This window comes from Corvus kubaryi, unplaced genomic scaffold (assembly GCF_017639235.1).
Source record: "Corvus kubaryi isolate FWS band 111438036 unplaced genomic scaffold, C.kubaryi_AGA036_p1.0 126, whole genome shotgun sequence".
NCBI classification, from domain to species: domain Eukaryota; kingdom Metazoa; phylum Chordata; class Aves; order Passeriformes; family Corvidae; genus Corvus; species Corvus kubaryi.
The window spans coordinates 2628670-2644031 of NW_024580661.1; the positions used below are offsets into that span (position 1 = coordinate 2628670).

The 15362-nt window shown below is 50.1% G+C and overlaps 1 protein-coding gene across 1 annotated transcript in view; it reads left to right on the forward strand.

Moving 5' to 3' along the window:
* LOC121661458 (hydrocephalus-inducing protein homolog) overlaps positions 1 to 15362 on the forward strand; it is a 70870-nt gene that overhangs the window by 22444 nt on the left and 33064 nt on the right. The window contains exons 13-24 of the mRNA XM_042021663.1: positions 965 to 1100; positions 1534 to 1698; positions 2561 to 2713; positions 4557 to 4795; positions 5946 to 6201; positions 6812 to 6955; positions 8288 to 8428; positions 8917 to 9233; positions 12200 to 12374; positions 12878 to 12976; positions 13693 to 13902; positions 14748 to 14882. Of these exons, the coding sequence (XP_041877597.1) occupies positions 965 to 1100; positions 1534 to 1698; positions 2561 to 2713; positions 4557 to 4795; positions 5946 to 6201; positions 6812 to 6955; positions 8288 to 8428; positions 8917 to 9233; positions 12200 to 12374; positions 12878 to 12976; positions 13693 to 13902; positions 14748 to 14882 (2170 nt within the window). The remainder of the gene's footprint in view (positions 1 to 964; positions 1101 to 1533; positions 1699 to 2560; positions 2714 to 4556; positions 4796 to 5945; positions 6202 to 6811; positions 6956 to 8287; positions 8429 to 8916; positions 9234 to 12199; positions 12375 to 12877; positions 12977 to 13692; positions 13903 to 14747; positions 14883 to 15362) is intronic.

A 15362-nucleotide genomic window follows, 5' to 3' on the forward strand; every position in this document is an offset into this window, starting at 1 on the left:
TTCTTTCTGCAAGAGGTGGAGTTGTGCTGGGTTGTGAGCACCCTGCAGCATTGGTTTGGGACACAGGGAGCAGCCTGCCGAGAGTCAGGGTCTGGTTCTGTTAATGAGGGCACTTGCCAGTGGGGAAGTGGCTCACAGCAAGAGTGGTGAGGGCAAGATCTTATGAAGGGAAAACAGCCCTTAATGTGGCAGGTCGGCTCTAGTTTTTCTCCTTCCCTCTGCTTCCCATTTTGAGCTTTAATGTTCTCAGGCTTAACGCAGAAGTTGTTCTTGCTGCAGCCAAATTCCATCCTGCTGTGCTGCTGTGGACATCAGTTTAATGACAAGAGGGATGCAGCTCCCTCTCCCAGGCAGAGCCATCCGGGCAGTGCCTGGGCAGCAGTTTTGTCAAGCAAGTGCAAATGGGGACAGTCAGTGTAGAGAGCCATGGGGTGAAGGACCAAGGGAGCTGTAGGAGGTGGGAGAGGGGGATCACCCACTCCGTAGGGCAGGTGGTGGCTTGTGCCCTCCAAGGCTGGGGCAAGCCAGCTGACTTCTCAGGCCAGGGCAACAGCACCATGGGAGAGAAGGGAGTCATTTTTACTGAGACACTGTAGTCTGGTGTTCTTTGAGCCTTGGTGAGCACTGGTCCTTGTTGGCAAGGCTCCTCCAGAGCTCATGGATCACTGGGACTGTTACAGGAGTCCTTTCAAGCCTTCTTGGGTAAAGGAGGGGCTGAAGCAGCTGTGGGACAAGTGCTCTGCCTGGGGCACTTGGCAGCCTCTGGGTGCTGCGTCTCAGAGTTTGCCCCTCCTTGACAAGACATGTTTGAGTGGGAAGGCTTTGAAGGCAATTTATCACTGTAGGGCTGTTAAATGTCCATTTGACAGTGACAGATGTGTTACGCTCCATTTCACAACCTTCAGGGGTAAACGTTCTCCATTCTTAGTATCTCTGATTCCCTTGGGGCCATCTCTTTCCCCAGATGCATCGTTCCTAAGCTGACAGCGTACCCCTACATCCTGTGCTACGATGAGTGCCATCTGAAGGAGCCGTACGAGAAGAAGTTCCTCATTGTGAATAACAGCCACATTGCTGCCTGCTACGAGCTTATTGCCCAGGTTTGGCATCGCATCCGCCTCCTCCTCTCCAATATTATTGAGGAGATTATTAGGGGAAGAAAAGGGTTTGGTTTGCTGGTTTCTATTCAATCTTAAAGATCTGCTGAGAACAAGATCCTACCTGAATGTAAACTCTAGGGTGCAGTTTAACCTCCTGAGGAAGCAGTTCATGTTCTAGTCTTCAGGGTGTGGGAGATCTTAGAGGGTTGTGAAAAGCTGCTGCATCCACAGACACCAACGCCTGTGCTGGCAGCCTCCTTGCAGGACCCCCTGAGAATGCTAAGCCTTCAATTCTTGCATCTTGTTTGTGCCTTTCACCTTTGTCCTGGGGATTTTTAGAAGTGTGTGTGAGTTGCCATTGTGGTGGATGTTAAGGTGTTTAAAGTTTCTTCCAAGGTCCCTCTGAAGTTGCATTTGATTCTGTCCCTTCTAGGAACGCAAGGAAGATACTCCTGTGTTCTACTCCAGCTCCAAACCCTGTGGGATAGTCCAGCCTTTCAGCACAGCAGAGATTCCAGTTACAATTGAAGCCCAAAAATTGGGCAAGTATGACACCAATGTCCTTATTGGCGTGTTCGGGGATGAAGGAAACCCGCTGGTGAGTGCAAGGGGAGACGTGTGCCTTTGTGCAACTCAGCCTGGCAGGGTGCAAAGCGTACAGGGATTCTTCCAGAGAAAACAGGCACAGGCTGGTGTGGAGAAGAACAGAAGGGATTGGTGGCATAAACATGCCTTATAGGTGGTAATCTCAGTGTCTGACACAGCATATAATTCATCTAAGCTGGAATCAAAGATAATTTTAATTAATGAATCTTTAAAATGCTATTAACTTTGGAAACATCTGTTTAAAAATGTCTTGTCATCTCAAGAGGATGTCAGAAGATTTCTGGGAACCTTGAGCTTTCTGTAAAAGAAAGGAAAGCTGGCATTTGGAAAGTAGTTGCAAGGATTTAAACATCTTAAAACATACAGAAATGATGATGCCAAATCCCCTGGATGGCACCATCACACTGGGCCAGTGTGGCACTGCATGTAAGTCAGTCAACAGGAGAGCCAGGCAGTGCAGGCTGTGGCAGGGAGCCTGAAGTTTGACAAAACAGTTGCTTTTAACTATCACGCCCCTTACCTTAAAGAGGAGGGTTTCTCCCCCCCAGAATAACCAGTTATTTAACTGTCAGCCTGCTCTTAACTACAGATTTTTTGCAAAGCTTTTACCTTTGGGCCAATAATTTGTAGTTTGAAACTTTCTCTTACCTTAATCCCTTATTTGGAGGTGAGTATGTCTTTTTTTCCCTGCCCCCCTCTCCCCCCCCAAAGCCCAGCATTTCAGCTGGAGAGTGGTAGTTGTCCCTAAAGAAATAACTTGAGCCGGATTGAGCTGTTTAAGCTTTTTTACCTTTCACTGTTGTGGTTTGTTTTGGTTTTTTTTTCAAATCTTTCTTGCCTGCTTTCTGGAACAGAGACACGTTTTACGGTGCACTGGAACATGGGCAGGTATCTACCCAAGTCCAAGACTGATAGAATTTGGCAAGATCCCAGCACTACATCATAATACACAAACCTTGGAGCTCGTCAATGAGGGTTTAGTCCCTGCAGAATTCAGGATGGAGGTCGTAAGTATCTGTGGGGCTGTTTTCCAGGGAAATTGACTGGTCAGTAGAAGCCATTTCTTGGTTTTTATATGCAAGATTGCCATATTGCCCTGTGTGAGAGGAGGCAAGATACTCCAATATTCCATCTGAGCAAGGCAAGAGGAACCTGGCTCTGGGCTGGTTTTAGCTGGGGCAGCCCTCAGTGAAATCAGGTGCAGAGGTGTTGGAGCAGAAATGAGTCTGGATTGTGTTGACAAGTACTCCCTTAATTTTGTGGGAAGTCTTTAGCTGTGTGCACACTTTTGGAGCTCTGAGATCAAGAGAAGCCTGTGGCCCTTTGCTCCTGAGAGGGCACGGACTTCCCTATGGTTCCCCCGTTCCATCCACATTTGCTTTGTGCCAAACTTCTGTTAATGGCAGAAACCAGGGTGTGAGATCTGCCTTCAAACTGCTCATGGGGAGGCAAGTTTCAGACCTCCTGTGGGTCAAACCAGTAGGGCTGTCTGCACAAAGACGTGTGGGGGTTGTGCATCTCCACAGCCTGTGATCTCTATGGCATTGAAGAGCATCTTTGTGGACCAGCTGCAGAGAAAGGCTGTTTAATTTGTGGAGGCTTGCATAGGGCAGAAGGAGCTGGGGCTGCTCCCCTGGCAGGGTGAGCAGGGCTGGTACAGCCAGCAAGGGCTTGTAGGCTGGGGCCAGGGCTGGGTGGGATGTGCTCCCTGCTGGAGGGGGAGATCTGGGAGGGTCTTGAGGTTTGTTCTTCTCCATGCTGGGTGGGTTGAACTTGTGGAGCTGGTTAAAACCTGACACTGTGGACTTGTTTGTGTCCGTGGATAAAGCATCGAGCCATGTGGGAGAGTCCAGGCTCAGCCTCCTGGGCCAAAGAGGAGCAGGGTGAATTTTCCTCTTGCTGCTTTTCCAGCTGTTTGGGGCATAAACAAACGTAAGCCCAAAGTGGGGGATTTCCAGGGCAGCTTTTCCTGACTCCACAATGAAATTCTGCTCTCCAGCTCTGCAGGGAGCAGAGCACCTTGGCTGGGTGGGCCTGGCATGGAAAGGATGGGTTTGACATGCTCGTACCAGGCCCTGGCCTGCAGAGCCAGCTGTCACTCCAGCTGTGCTGCTGTAAGGCCTCTGCTCTCTCCCTGGGGCATTTCCAGCTCTCCTGCCCCATCTGCAGAGGGAGGTCCATGAGAAACCAGAGGACGAGAATGCTTAGGAAAAGGCCATGCCATGCCCACAGGGCACGTCTTGCAGGTGTTTTCCTGCTTCCTGCTTTGGTGCTCTGCTCTTACAATTTAGAGCTGACTTTTCCAAAGCAGAGAGCACTGGGGCACCCCTCACAGCTGATGGTCAGTGGGAAGCGAGGGCTTTGGTCCTTTAGGGGATGTTGAGAAGCACTGACGGTCCCTTGGGAGAGGAGACTTTGGGGTTTTGCTCAGCTGGCTTTGCAGAGTTATTCCTCAGGCTGTCAGCAGTGTCCTCCAGCTGTGTGGCTGCTGGGGTGGGATTTGAGCAGTCCTGACTTCCTCCGGCCTTGAGCCTTTGTGAGAAGCCAGGAGAGAGAAAGTAGCTTTCCTTGGCTTGCACTCCGGAGAAAGACTGGGGAAGGAATACTCTCCTGAGGATAAGCGTCCCTTGGGTTGGGCAAAACTGGGTTAATTGGGTGAGTCCGTTAAAGGAGAGGAAAATACAGGTTGTATAAGCTCTGCTGTTGCCAGATACTGTAGCTTATATTTATAGAGAAATTAAGCCTTTATTATTTTTATCCTCCCCTCTTTAGTCTTTCCTTTTCTTATATCCCACAAGAGACCAGGCTGTATGGTTTCCATCCTAAATGCATATTATGTTTGTCTTACAGACTCACAAACCCAACGTCTTCACTGTTGATCCCAGTAAAGGAGTGATCCCTCCTAAGACTGAGATTATTGTGACTGTCACAGCAATCCCGGATGACACCGGGCTTTTTGCTGACATAGTGGAGCTGTTCATTGGCGACAGCCCTTGGACCACCTTCTCGATCACGGCTGAGGGCATTGGCACAACTATTGTAACAGATAAACCATTCCCCCCAGAGATCAACTTGGGATACCAATTCAGGTAGGAGATCTCTCTGCTCCCACCTCTCCTCCTGTCTCAGCAAGGAGCAGTTTTGCTGTCATCCTTCAGGCAAGATCTTCTTTAGTGTTCAAAGCCCTGACTCCTTCCCTGAAGGCAGAGATTCCTTTAGAAATGTGTGATGGCCAGTTCAGAGTTGTTAGATACCCTCAAAAGCCACTGAAATGGAAACCAGTTGCTAAATTACCCCTGAATTGTCTTTGTTTCTAATACATTTATGTCCTCACTTGATCAAGTAATGATCTCTCAGACTCCCCAGAACAAAGTGGTTCCTGAAATGGTGCTTGGATGAGGCGGCCGTGTGGCTGAGGGACCGAGGGAAGATGGCATCACACCCTTCCCTTCCAAAGTGGCACCTCCAAGGCAACCAGGGTCACTGGGAACAAAGAGACAGGATGGTGACAGCCCCCACCAGGAAGGCAGGAGCCCACAGAGCAGTTCTAGAGCAGATGGAAACTTGCTGCTTTGTGTGGGGTCTGCACCACTGCTGCCGCCGCTTCCTCGTGCCGTTTGTGGGCTCTGCTGCTGCTGCTCTGCTCTGCCCAGGACCTCGCTCGTTTTTTTCACTGCCAGCAGAGTTTACAAAGTTCACTTCAGAACAGTTTCTAATTGCAAAATGCAGTTTCTACAAATGGCTACGAGTGCAAAACCAAAGCTGCCACGAAAGAGAGAGGCCCTGCTTCCCTGGTTTCCTCTCCTGGAGTAGGCAACCAATTTTTGCCGGCTTGCTGGGATCATCCAGAGCTGGTTTTTAAAAATGCCTGCAATCATACCCCCACACACAAGGTCCCCAAGTGCAGGATCTCAAAGACTCAATAATAGTTTTGGGCACAGATTAATACAAAATACAGTAACAGCATTAATTGCCCCAGAACAAACATTTTGGAGGAAAACACCAGGTCCTGTCAGCATCTCCTGGAAAATGCTACATTGCCATGATAAACATATTTCTCTTTGCAATGATGACATCAGAAGGGCAGCTTATCAGACACTGTTTCTGGTCCACATTAAGACCTGGAAATGAAGACAGTCTCCAAGCTATTAACACCTCAAATTGTTCATTGGGAGTAATCTGATGACCAGGGAAATATAGCTACTCCCATACTATTTTCCATCTTGTCTTCTCTTCTAGCTTCATTCCCTGCTTTCGTTGGTTCAAATTCACAAACGGGGGCTACCATTTCCATCAGCTCCACTGGACCGTGGAATGTTACAGACCACCTGAGGAGGAGGGCCAGAGCCTCACATCTGTCAGTAGCTCCAGGGACGAAGAGGATTCCCAGAGCCCCAGACATACCCCACTGTTTCAGCTGCAGCCACGGTCAATGGACCTGCAGCCAGGCGAGTCAGCTCACATGGTGGTGCAAGGCTTCTCCAGCGTTCCGCAGGTGAGGTCCCCACCAAGGGCTGAGCCTGGGGAACCATCAGATCCCCTCCCCTGGGCTTGTTCCGCAGTCCCTTGACATTTGCCTGGGGAAATGAGCAGGGGCCTTCAAGAAGCTGGTTTAAGGCCACACGTTTCCATGGCAGCACCAGCTGCTTTCCTTGCTGGCCACCATCAGGCCAGCTAAGGCTTTATCGTGATTTCACATCTACCAAAACCCAGTGCTGATCCCAAAATAGGGGTGGAAGGAAATACTGCTCTTTTGGGCAAACAGTGTTGCATGCTGAGTCAGCAAGGAAAGACAGAGAAATAAGTTACACTTAGACTAGGAGCCCAAGAAGAAAGTGAATTAAACAAGTGCCAAGTGGTTTATCCGGAGTAAGCACAGAGTAAGACAAAAGCTGTGTGAGAAGGGAGGGAGGGTCTCACAAGTGCCTTTTGTGGCTGTTGGGGTGCAGTGTTAGAGACAATTGAGTGCAGAATAAATAAGCTGCATCACAGGAAGAAAAGGGGGCAGTGACCATAACTCTGTGGCAGGAATAGGGCCCGTGGTGGGTGGTGAGCCAGTTTGCTGGATGCCAGCACCACTGGTGACAAGTGTCTCTTGCATGCAGGTGGTGCAGAATTACGTGCTGTGTGAAGCCATCATTGGGGAAAGCACAACCGAACAGCCGATAATAGAAACAGTCCTTACCTGCGAGTTTATTGATCCCTCTATAGAAGTATCAGCCAAAGAATTATTTTTCCGAGTGGAGAAGGTAAGTCTCTGGATTGCATCCTGGCATTTAACAGCATGGCTGAGGAGGGTGTGTGCTTGTGTTAAAGCCCCTCTTTACCCTTCCTGAGGCACTTTGTAAAGTGAGTGAGGATGCTTTTAGAGATGAGGCTGGTGTTTAACTTCCCCAAAGTAAAATTGCAGTAACAGCTGCACTGCCAAGGGGGATCGTGGCCACTTACAGAGAAATGCCAGTTTCTCTGCTCACTATAAAGGGAGATTTTTGAGGATCCTCCAAGGCAGGGTGATGTCTAAACACTGATGCTGTAGGGAAGCTGGGGAAAATGGGGATTCCTGTGAATTCCTCAGGCTTACAAGGAAAAATCCATCATCTCCTGTGTCTCTTTGCCTTCTCTGCTGTTGGCATGAATGCTTTATGGTATAGCTATATGGTATAGCTCTGTGCATTTCCCTAAGCCTCACCTGCCTCAAAGGACCCCCAGACATCCTGCAGCTGCAGTGACAATAACACTGGGGCAGAGCAGGTGCCCTTTAGTCTCTGGATCCCAACTCCTGCGTCATCTTTCCCTCTCCTGCAAGTTGTCTGAAAAAGAGATGTTTCATTATTTGGTTTCTGTAGTTTCAGGCCTCTCCTCTGGTTCCCAGGCTTCCACTGAATCACAGAATCCCTGGAACAGGCAGTTCAGATGTAATTAGAAGCTTTTCAGCTCTCCCTGATTCTGCCTGGCTTCTGCTCAATGCCACACACACTGATTTATCACATACTATAGCACAGCACCTGTTTGGTATCAGTACATCCAGAACTAGTTTCCCAAACTCTCTGGTTTCTCTAGACCATGCAGAAAGCCCAGCACAATGCATAGACAGGAAGGAAGAGCCTAGGCTGATCAGAGCTTTGAAGCCACAGACACCTTGTCCCTGTAGCAAGGGCAGCAGGACACATCTTGCAGATGAACTGCTTTTATGAGGCTGCTAGAGCCAATAAGGTTGTAAGAAATGACTGTACGTGAGTGAAGATCATCTAGTGCTGTTCTGCTCAATAGAGAGACAAAACTAGAGACAAATGCTCTGGATTCACTTTCTGCTTTAGATCTTGTTCAAGCAGCTGCCTCCTCTCAGGGGCCTATTCCCTCATCTGTACGTGGGAGTGTTTCCCTGTCCCCCAGAGGATGCTGTGGTTTCTAAACATGAAAAGCATCTGCTATAAAGAAAAATCTCCTGGAAGGGTAGAAACAAATAGAAAGGGTAATAGAGATGGATGCACTTCTGGGGCTGAAAAATGTGAAATGCAGCAGAAGCAGGAGGAGGTCTGTGGCCACTTGAGGTTGTTTTCCCTTGTCTCCTGTTGCTGTAGAAACCCAGCGATGTCCTGACTCTGCAGTACCAGCTTTTGTCTTTAAAAAACACCTGCGCCCTGCCACTCGACCTTATGCTGTCCTTGGAGCAGCCGTTCATGGTCTGCGATGTGGACCAGCAGCCCCTCCCATTTGGCCAGGTGAGCAGCCCTGGTCTCCTCCAGGGGGGTTTGAAGAGGAGGGATGTGGTGGTGCCTTTCTGTTGGGAGGTCCTCGAGTCGAGAAGTTTATTCTGTAGTGTCAGCAGTGGATTGGCCTGAGCTGCATCAGCAGAGCTGCTGAAGGAAGCAAAATCTCATCTGAATTGAAAAGATCCGTCCTGGCTTTAAGGCATAAGGAGAAGGGAGCAGGCAACTAGGTCTGGTCCAGCCATGCAGTAAAGATGTCTCCTGGAAAGCATCCCAGCTCTCCAACAGCCATCCCCTTGTATTGCTGCTGAGCACAGAAAGGGTAGCCTGAGAGGATCTCAGGCCAGAGCGTGGTGCCTGCAGTCAGACCCTCGCTGTAAAGAAATGAGGGTGAACTGAGAAGCCCACGTGGGGTCACACTTTGAACGTTTACTGTTTCCTGCTGTCAGACCTTGGGATGTCATCCCATGGGTGATTAATTGCTGTTCATCTCCTTGCAGCCTGTGACAGTGTATGCAGGGGAGACCAGTCATCTCTACATTGCATTTGACCCAGCTTATGAACTGGATTTTCATAGCTGGAAAGAAGAGAAGGTTCTGACAATAGACATGGTCAGAGGCCATCCTTACAAGGAGTATATCACCCTTCGGGGAGAAGTCCACTTCCCGAATCTCCTTATCCAGCCCAGCACCCTGGAGTTTGGCTGCATCAAAGCCGGCACTGAAAAAGTGCTTTCTCTGGAGATAACCAACAACAGCCCACTTTGTGTCAAGTACCACTGGTCATTCCATGAGGACAGCCAGGTGAACAAGTTGAGGTATGTGCCCCTTTGCCCTCTCCTTAAAGCTCTTCTTCCTGGTGTCCTGTTAATACTTTGCAAAGAACAAGGCTGTTTGCCTGGGATCTGGCAAATTGCTTCTGACTTTCCCTTGTGCAAGTAACACTGACCAGCCATGGTGTCGCGGGTTCGGTTTGTAACCGGGCAGAAACACCAATTTAGTGTAGAGGTTTGGTCCAAAACACTCATTACTGTTTATCTGCTGTGAGATAAGAATTAGGAGAAATGCAAAACAGGCACCAAACTTGAAAGAATATAAAGAAGTTTATTAACAGACCTAAAAGAAGAAAAAAAAAAATTATACCACCTTCAGAACTCTCCTCCTCCTCCCACCTTCCTCCCTTCTCCCACTGACAATGTAAAAAGACAACCCTTAAGATGTTCAGTCTGTTTACCACTTCCATAATAACCTTGTTCAGTCCATTTAGAAAGAGAAGTCTCTTCTTGCTCATGCTATGAAAACATTATCACAATGAGACAGCCACCCACTTCCAAATATTGTTCAGTCCATTTAGGAAGAGGAGTCTCTCTGCCTGCGTGCGAGTCCTTTCCCCCGACTTGCAGCTTTTCCCGCAACTGCTTTCGAGGGTCCACTCTTGAAGTTTTTTGGGGTACAATTTTAAGGTTGAGCCGTTCAGAAACAAAAACAGAGGCCCTTCTCCTTCCCTGGGAACAAAGGGTCTTCATCATCTTCATCGTTAGGACTATCTCTGGGAGCATCTCTAAGAACTGAGGTTTTCTCCTTTCCCATTTGGAGCAAAAGTCCTCATCTGGTTCATCTCTAGGGACTGAGGTTTTCTCCTTTCCCGTTTGGAGCAAAAGTCCTCATCTGGTTCATCTCTCCCTGTCCAAACTTCTCATGAAATTACAGCTGTGTCAGCATCTGCCTATCTCAGCGCAGGTGCTTTTGCTTACGAGTTGAACACTCCACCCCCCATATCTTCATGAAATTACAACAGGATACTCTGATATATCATAGCTTCACAACAGAATTTCAGCTTTAAGCATCTCCTCTCTCTCTTCCCTCAGGTTTTCAGCTCTTCACAGCAATAAAAGGGTTAATCTCACCTCGGCCTTGCAGCTTTGCAGCTGGAATGTTGAATGTTTCTTATCGCAGTGGAGAGGGGGGAGAGCCGAGCCGCTCCGGCTGCCCACGGCAAGGCAGTGGGGGGGGGGTTCCATGGCTGGAACAGGTCCATGGCTCCAGGATGGCCGTGGCCCGGCCCGGCCTGGCCCAAGCAGGGCCTGGCCGGGCCCGCTGGCCCCCACACGGGGCCTGCAGCCACCTGTGCCAGCGCCGGAAACGAGAGAGAGCTTGGAGGGGGAGTTTGTCCATTCTTAAATGTGGATAACAGAGGTGATCACAACTTTAAGTGGCTTAGAGAATTGTCCATATTCAAACTGGCCAGCTGATAGGTTCTATCAGTTCCCAGAGGAAACTGTAAGCACCCCTTAGCAAGGACGTCCCTTCCGGGACTATGCTTGCTAACCTATGACACATGGTCAGGCTGGATGCTCAGGGAGAAGGTGTTTTCCACCAATTTGGTGTTGTGTAGCCCCCGTAGTGGTTTCCCCTGGGAAGGAAAGCTGGGGGGAAAGCTGCTTTCTCAGACCGCTGGTGGCCTGAGGCAAATGTCCACCTTGATGAAGGGCTCCTAGTCCCAGCTGCACAGTGCTGGTGGAGGTTGGCCCCTGTGCTTTGGGATGGGTCCTGTCTGCAGGCAGAGGAGCTGCTCTCTGCTCCTTGCCTTCCTCCCTGCACTGTGCTGGAGGATGCCCAGAAAGTCCCAGTTCACACCAGAGAAAGAGCTGCTTAACGCCTGGGCTGATGCTGAACATCTTGTTACCTTCCCTTTCCTTCTTTTCTGAGACAACTCCTTTAGTGCCAGGACAATTTCTTTCCCAAGGGTCAGCTTTCAGTGGACACCTTGGATTCTTCACTCCCTTCCTTTTTTTGTGACATTTGTTACTCATTTTGACTTTTCCCCACTGCAACATGTCCCTTATGGGTTCTGTACTGCTCAGCAGCAGGACTTGTTCGTCACATCATCTCCCATCCCAGGCTCCCAGAGAGTTTAATTTTAGAGTGAAAAATACTGTTGTCTGGGCACCATGGTCCTGGGAAGTTGCCTCAAGCCATTTATTAAAACTAAAGACAGTGGAATAAATGATTAGGGATCTCTTTGGGGTTATGATGGATAGAGCCTCTCATGCAGAAATGAAACCCAGCCTTAGATAACAAGCTACAAAGCTAAAGACAGTTATTCTTTGGGGAGCAGGTCATTAAAGGCACTGAATTCCTGTCTGGGAATGGAGCATCCAGGTCGTGTTTGACTGTGTGGGGAACACTTGCAGCTCAGCAGTGTCAGGCAGGCACGTCTCAACTGTGTCCCTCATGTGGCATTAGAAACACAAGCAGAGTTACCCTGAGCACCTGCTTCAATTGAAAATGGGGAATGTGACCTGAGTCACCTGGGAGTGTTGGAAAATGTTAACCAATCCCCCCAACACTGTCAGGGGAACATTCCGGATAAATATCTGGTAGAGATGCAGCGTTTCTGGTCTTGGGCACTGCAGGGGCTGTGCTGGCTCATCACTGGCCAGGTCTGCCCCTTGGTGCCTCAAATCTCACCTTTTTGCATGTCTTCTCTGTCTTTTCCTCTCCCACTGTGCTTTTTGCATCCCCACAAGGTGTTAATCGCTGTCCTGTGTAGTTCTTCACTGCAAGCAGTTACCAGCTGGCTGCACCACTGCAAGCCCAGCATCATCCCTGGGCTGCTCTGAGCATGGACCTGCTCCAGCCTGGTTTGGGAAGGGCTGGATCAGACCATTTCTGAGCTCAACACACCAGCCCCCATCCAGGGGCTGCATCCTGACCAGGAGCTGCTTGTGCACGTCCCTCCCTCCCACTGCAGGTCCCTGTTCATAGTCATGTTATTTTCCAGATATGAGCCTTACCCACCTAAATTCCAACCCCACCCACCAACGGAGAAGAGAACCTGTTTGGATTGCTTGACACCTCAACACAGACGCTTCAGGATTAGAAATGTGGAGGTGCCATCCCCAACCATTGAAGAATTAGAGCGTCTTGCCAGACAGGAAGGACTTATAGGACCAGAGGTAGATTTTCTTGTACATCTACTGCTTGTGTTGCCTCCCCAGTTTGCCACCAAAAAGTCATGCTCGTGCCGACCTCCCTTTTTGCTGCCCTGCTGTCCTGTGCCCTGAGAGTGGGCTGGGCAGCAGGGCCGCTGGCTGGGCCTGGGGTATCTGGGGAGGGAGAAATAGGAGAGTTTTGCTCAGAGAAGCCCACTCACTCAGATCCTACAGACCTGTGTTGAGTGTGGGATATTTTTGGCTTATTTTCTTTACAATGTCAAATGAGGTCTTTATCTGCATCATGATGATATTATAAGATCTCCAGCTTCCTTCCTAGAGCAAGCTGGGACGAACCCTTATCTCCATGTACCCACTTCCCAACCCAGCCAGACCACCTGTTTCCAGGTCTCTGCCTTCACCCCAAAGCTGGTATTGCAGTGGTGGCCCTGGAGCTGTCTTATAAAATGAGACTTTGCAAAGTGGCTGTCTCTTCCTCCTAGCATGGAAGATGGCTTGTTTTTCAGGTGCCGTCATATACTCGTGGACACTCTTACGTCCCCCTAGGACTGGGGGCATTCAGACACTCCATCGACCTAAACTACAGTCCCATCCCAGTGGACCAGGTAAGTGGGAATCTGTCTCACTTCCACATTTTCAGTGTGGCAAGCAGGTCTCCCTTTCAGTGTGGCAAGCTCCCAGTCCCATTGGTGGCCTTCAGCATAGCCCACAGAGGAGCCTCACATCCCTCCAGAACCAGACCTTCCAGTGCTGCTGAAGCAACTGGTCACTGGAGAGGCCGTGCAGGACATGTTGTAGGGCTGCCCCAGGATGCTGTGCAGCACCTATGGAGGCCATTGCTGCCCTTGGACCTCATTGGGTCCATAGGAAATTTTTGCAGGAGCTTTGCTGTAGCACCTTGAGAAAGCAGCATATAAATCAGAGAGCAAGGGGAAAAGCCTCGGGTCAGATGAGCTGGGCTGGAGTCCTTTCCTGAGCTCCCTGAGCTCCAAGAGCACTCACTCTGAGTCGTCTCCTTTTCTAAAAGCAGTAAGAAATGCTTTTTAAAGGCAAGTTGTGCATCAGAGAGAATTTCTTGCTGCCAGGAGACATCCCAGTTCACTTTAATGTAGGGTATAATTAATGCATTGATCCATGAGTATGGGAGGTTTTCCCCATGGTCCCTCCACTGGTCAGTGGCATGGATGCAGGATGAGAATTGGGTGATTCTGGCTGTGTTTGAGGAATAGGCCCCTCTGGCTACAGCTGCACTTCGCTCCAAGCTGCTCTTCTGCATCCACTTCCATGCTCAACACCTCAATCTCTCCTGCCCTCCATCCAGGCTTTCACAATCCTGCCGCTGTTGGGTGAACTGCAGCCGGGAGAGAGCCAGCAGGTCACCTTCAGCTTCTCTGGCCACCTCAACAGCATCGCCTGTGTCACGGCACTGTGCAGTGTGGAGGGAGGCCCCACCTATGATGTGGAGCTGACCGGGGAGGCCTCACGCATCCACTACTCCCTGAGTGTCCGGGAGATCAACTGCGGGGTCCAGGTACCGCGCCATGTCCCCTGGCACAGCTCCTTGTCTTGGAACCATGGCCAGCGGGTTCCTGCCCACTTCGCTCCAGGGCTCCCTCCCCCTTCCCAGCTCCTTTGTTGGCTCTGTGGCTTGGGAGTACAACCTTTGAGGGCTATGTCCAGCATCCACGCTGGTTTAAAATGGCCATCTCCACCCCCCTCCAAAATGTTGGAAATGCCTCCTTTTCAGAGCTCCTAACACTGCCTCTAGGGCGGGCAGGGTCCCAGTGGGGATGCTCTGAGGGGCATGTCCCTGAGACATCCCTCTGCTGATCCACTCCTAAAGCCTGACCTCCAAGGAGGTGCCCTTGTTTAAAGCTCTTGCTTAATCCACACAATAATCAAGGGAAGAAGTTGGGCTTCCAGCCACTGTAGTTGCAGAGACTGTCCCAGAGTAATCCCCACTTCACTCCTTTGCAGTTGAAAGCCCACAGATATTTCCAGCTGCTGGCCTTGTGTGACTCCCTTGTGGCCTGCACTATTTGCATGCAGGTGCCTTTTCTTCTGGAATGCCTCAGTGCCACCTCCTTTGTTTCTCCTGGCTGTTGGTGACCCCTCAGAGTGCACAGGACTCGTGTCCTCTGGTTCACTTATTACTGGCCCTGACATGGTTGTTACCACACCTCTGTGTGCTGCCAGAGCTCCCTGTTTCTGGGCAGGTGCCCTGTGCCTGGGGGTTCCCCAGGTTCCCAAGTGCCTGTATCTCCTCCCCTGTCCCTGCTCCCACGATGTGTCTGCTTTCAACCCCAGGAAAGAGGAAGGAGATTCCCAGCAGCAGGCCTGGGTCTGTAACTTCCCCCTCCTATGCCTTCTCTCCAGATGTTTAATGAAATTCATCATAGCAAGGTCATCCTGACGAACACAGGCAAAATGGCATTCGACTGGGTGTTAAACCCCAGCACTGCCACTGCAGACCAAGCTCTGGATGGAGTGTTTACGGTCAAACCCACCAGTGTAAGTAGCACAAGTGACTGACCCCAGCCCTGTGTCAGGTGGCTCAGGAGAGTAAAGGGGAGAAAGGGGTGCAGGGGTGGGGAAGAGAGGGGGAAAAAAAGAGGGGGAAAAAGTGTGTGTGGCGGGGGGGAAACCCCAAACCCCGCCATGAGAGAGAGAGCACTGCAAGCAATTTCTGCTGTGGGCAGAGAAGGTCAGACAAGTGCTCTCCTGTAGACTCCCCCATAGCCTTGGCTGTCACAGGACAGACACCAGCGGGAGGCACAAGTGTATTGGTCACTGTCCTGCCCCTCTGTAAGGGGAGTAGAGGAGAGTTCTTTTTGATAGATTTCTCGGGCGAAAATAAGGCACAAACGCAACAAATATTCTATCTGAAAAATGTTTATTGATAAAGAAGGGGTATGGTCCAGACCAGCGGGGGATAGAAAAGAGAGCAGAGAGAGAAAACGAGAAGCGGAGAGGGTAACAGAAGACAGGGAC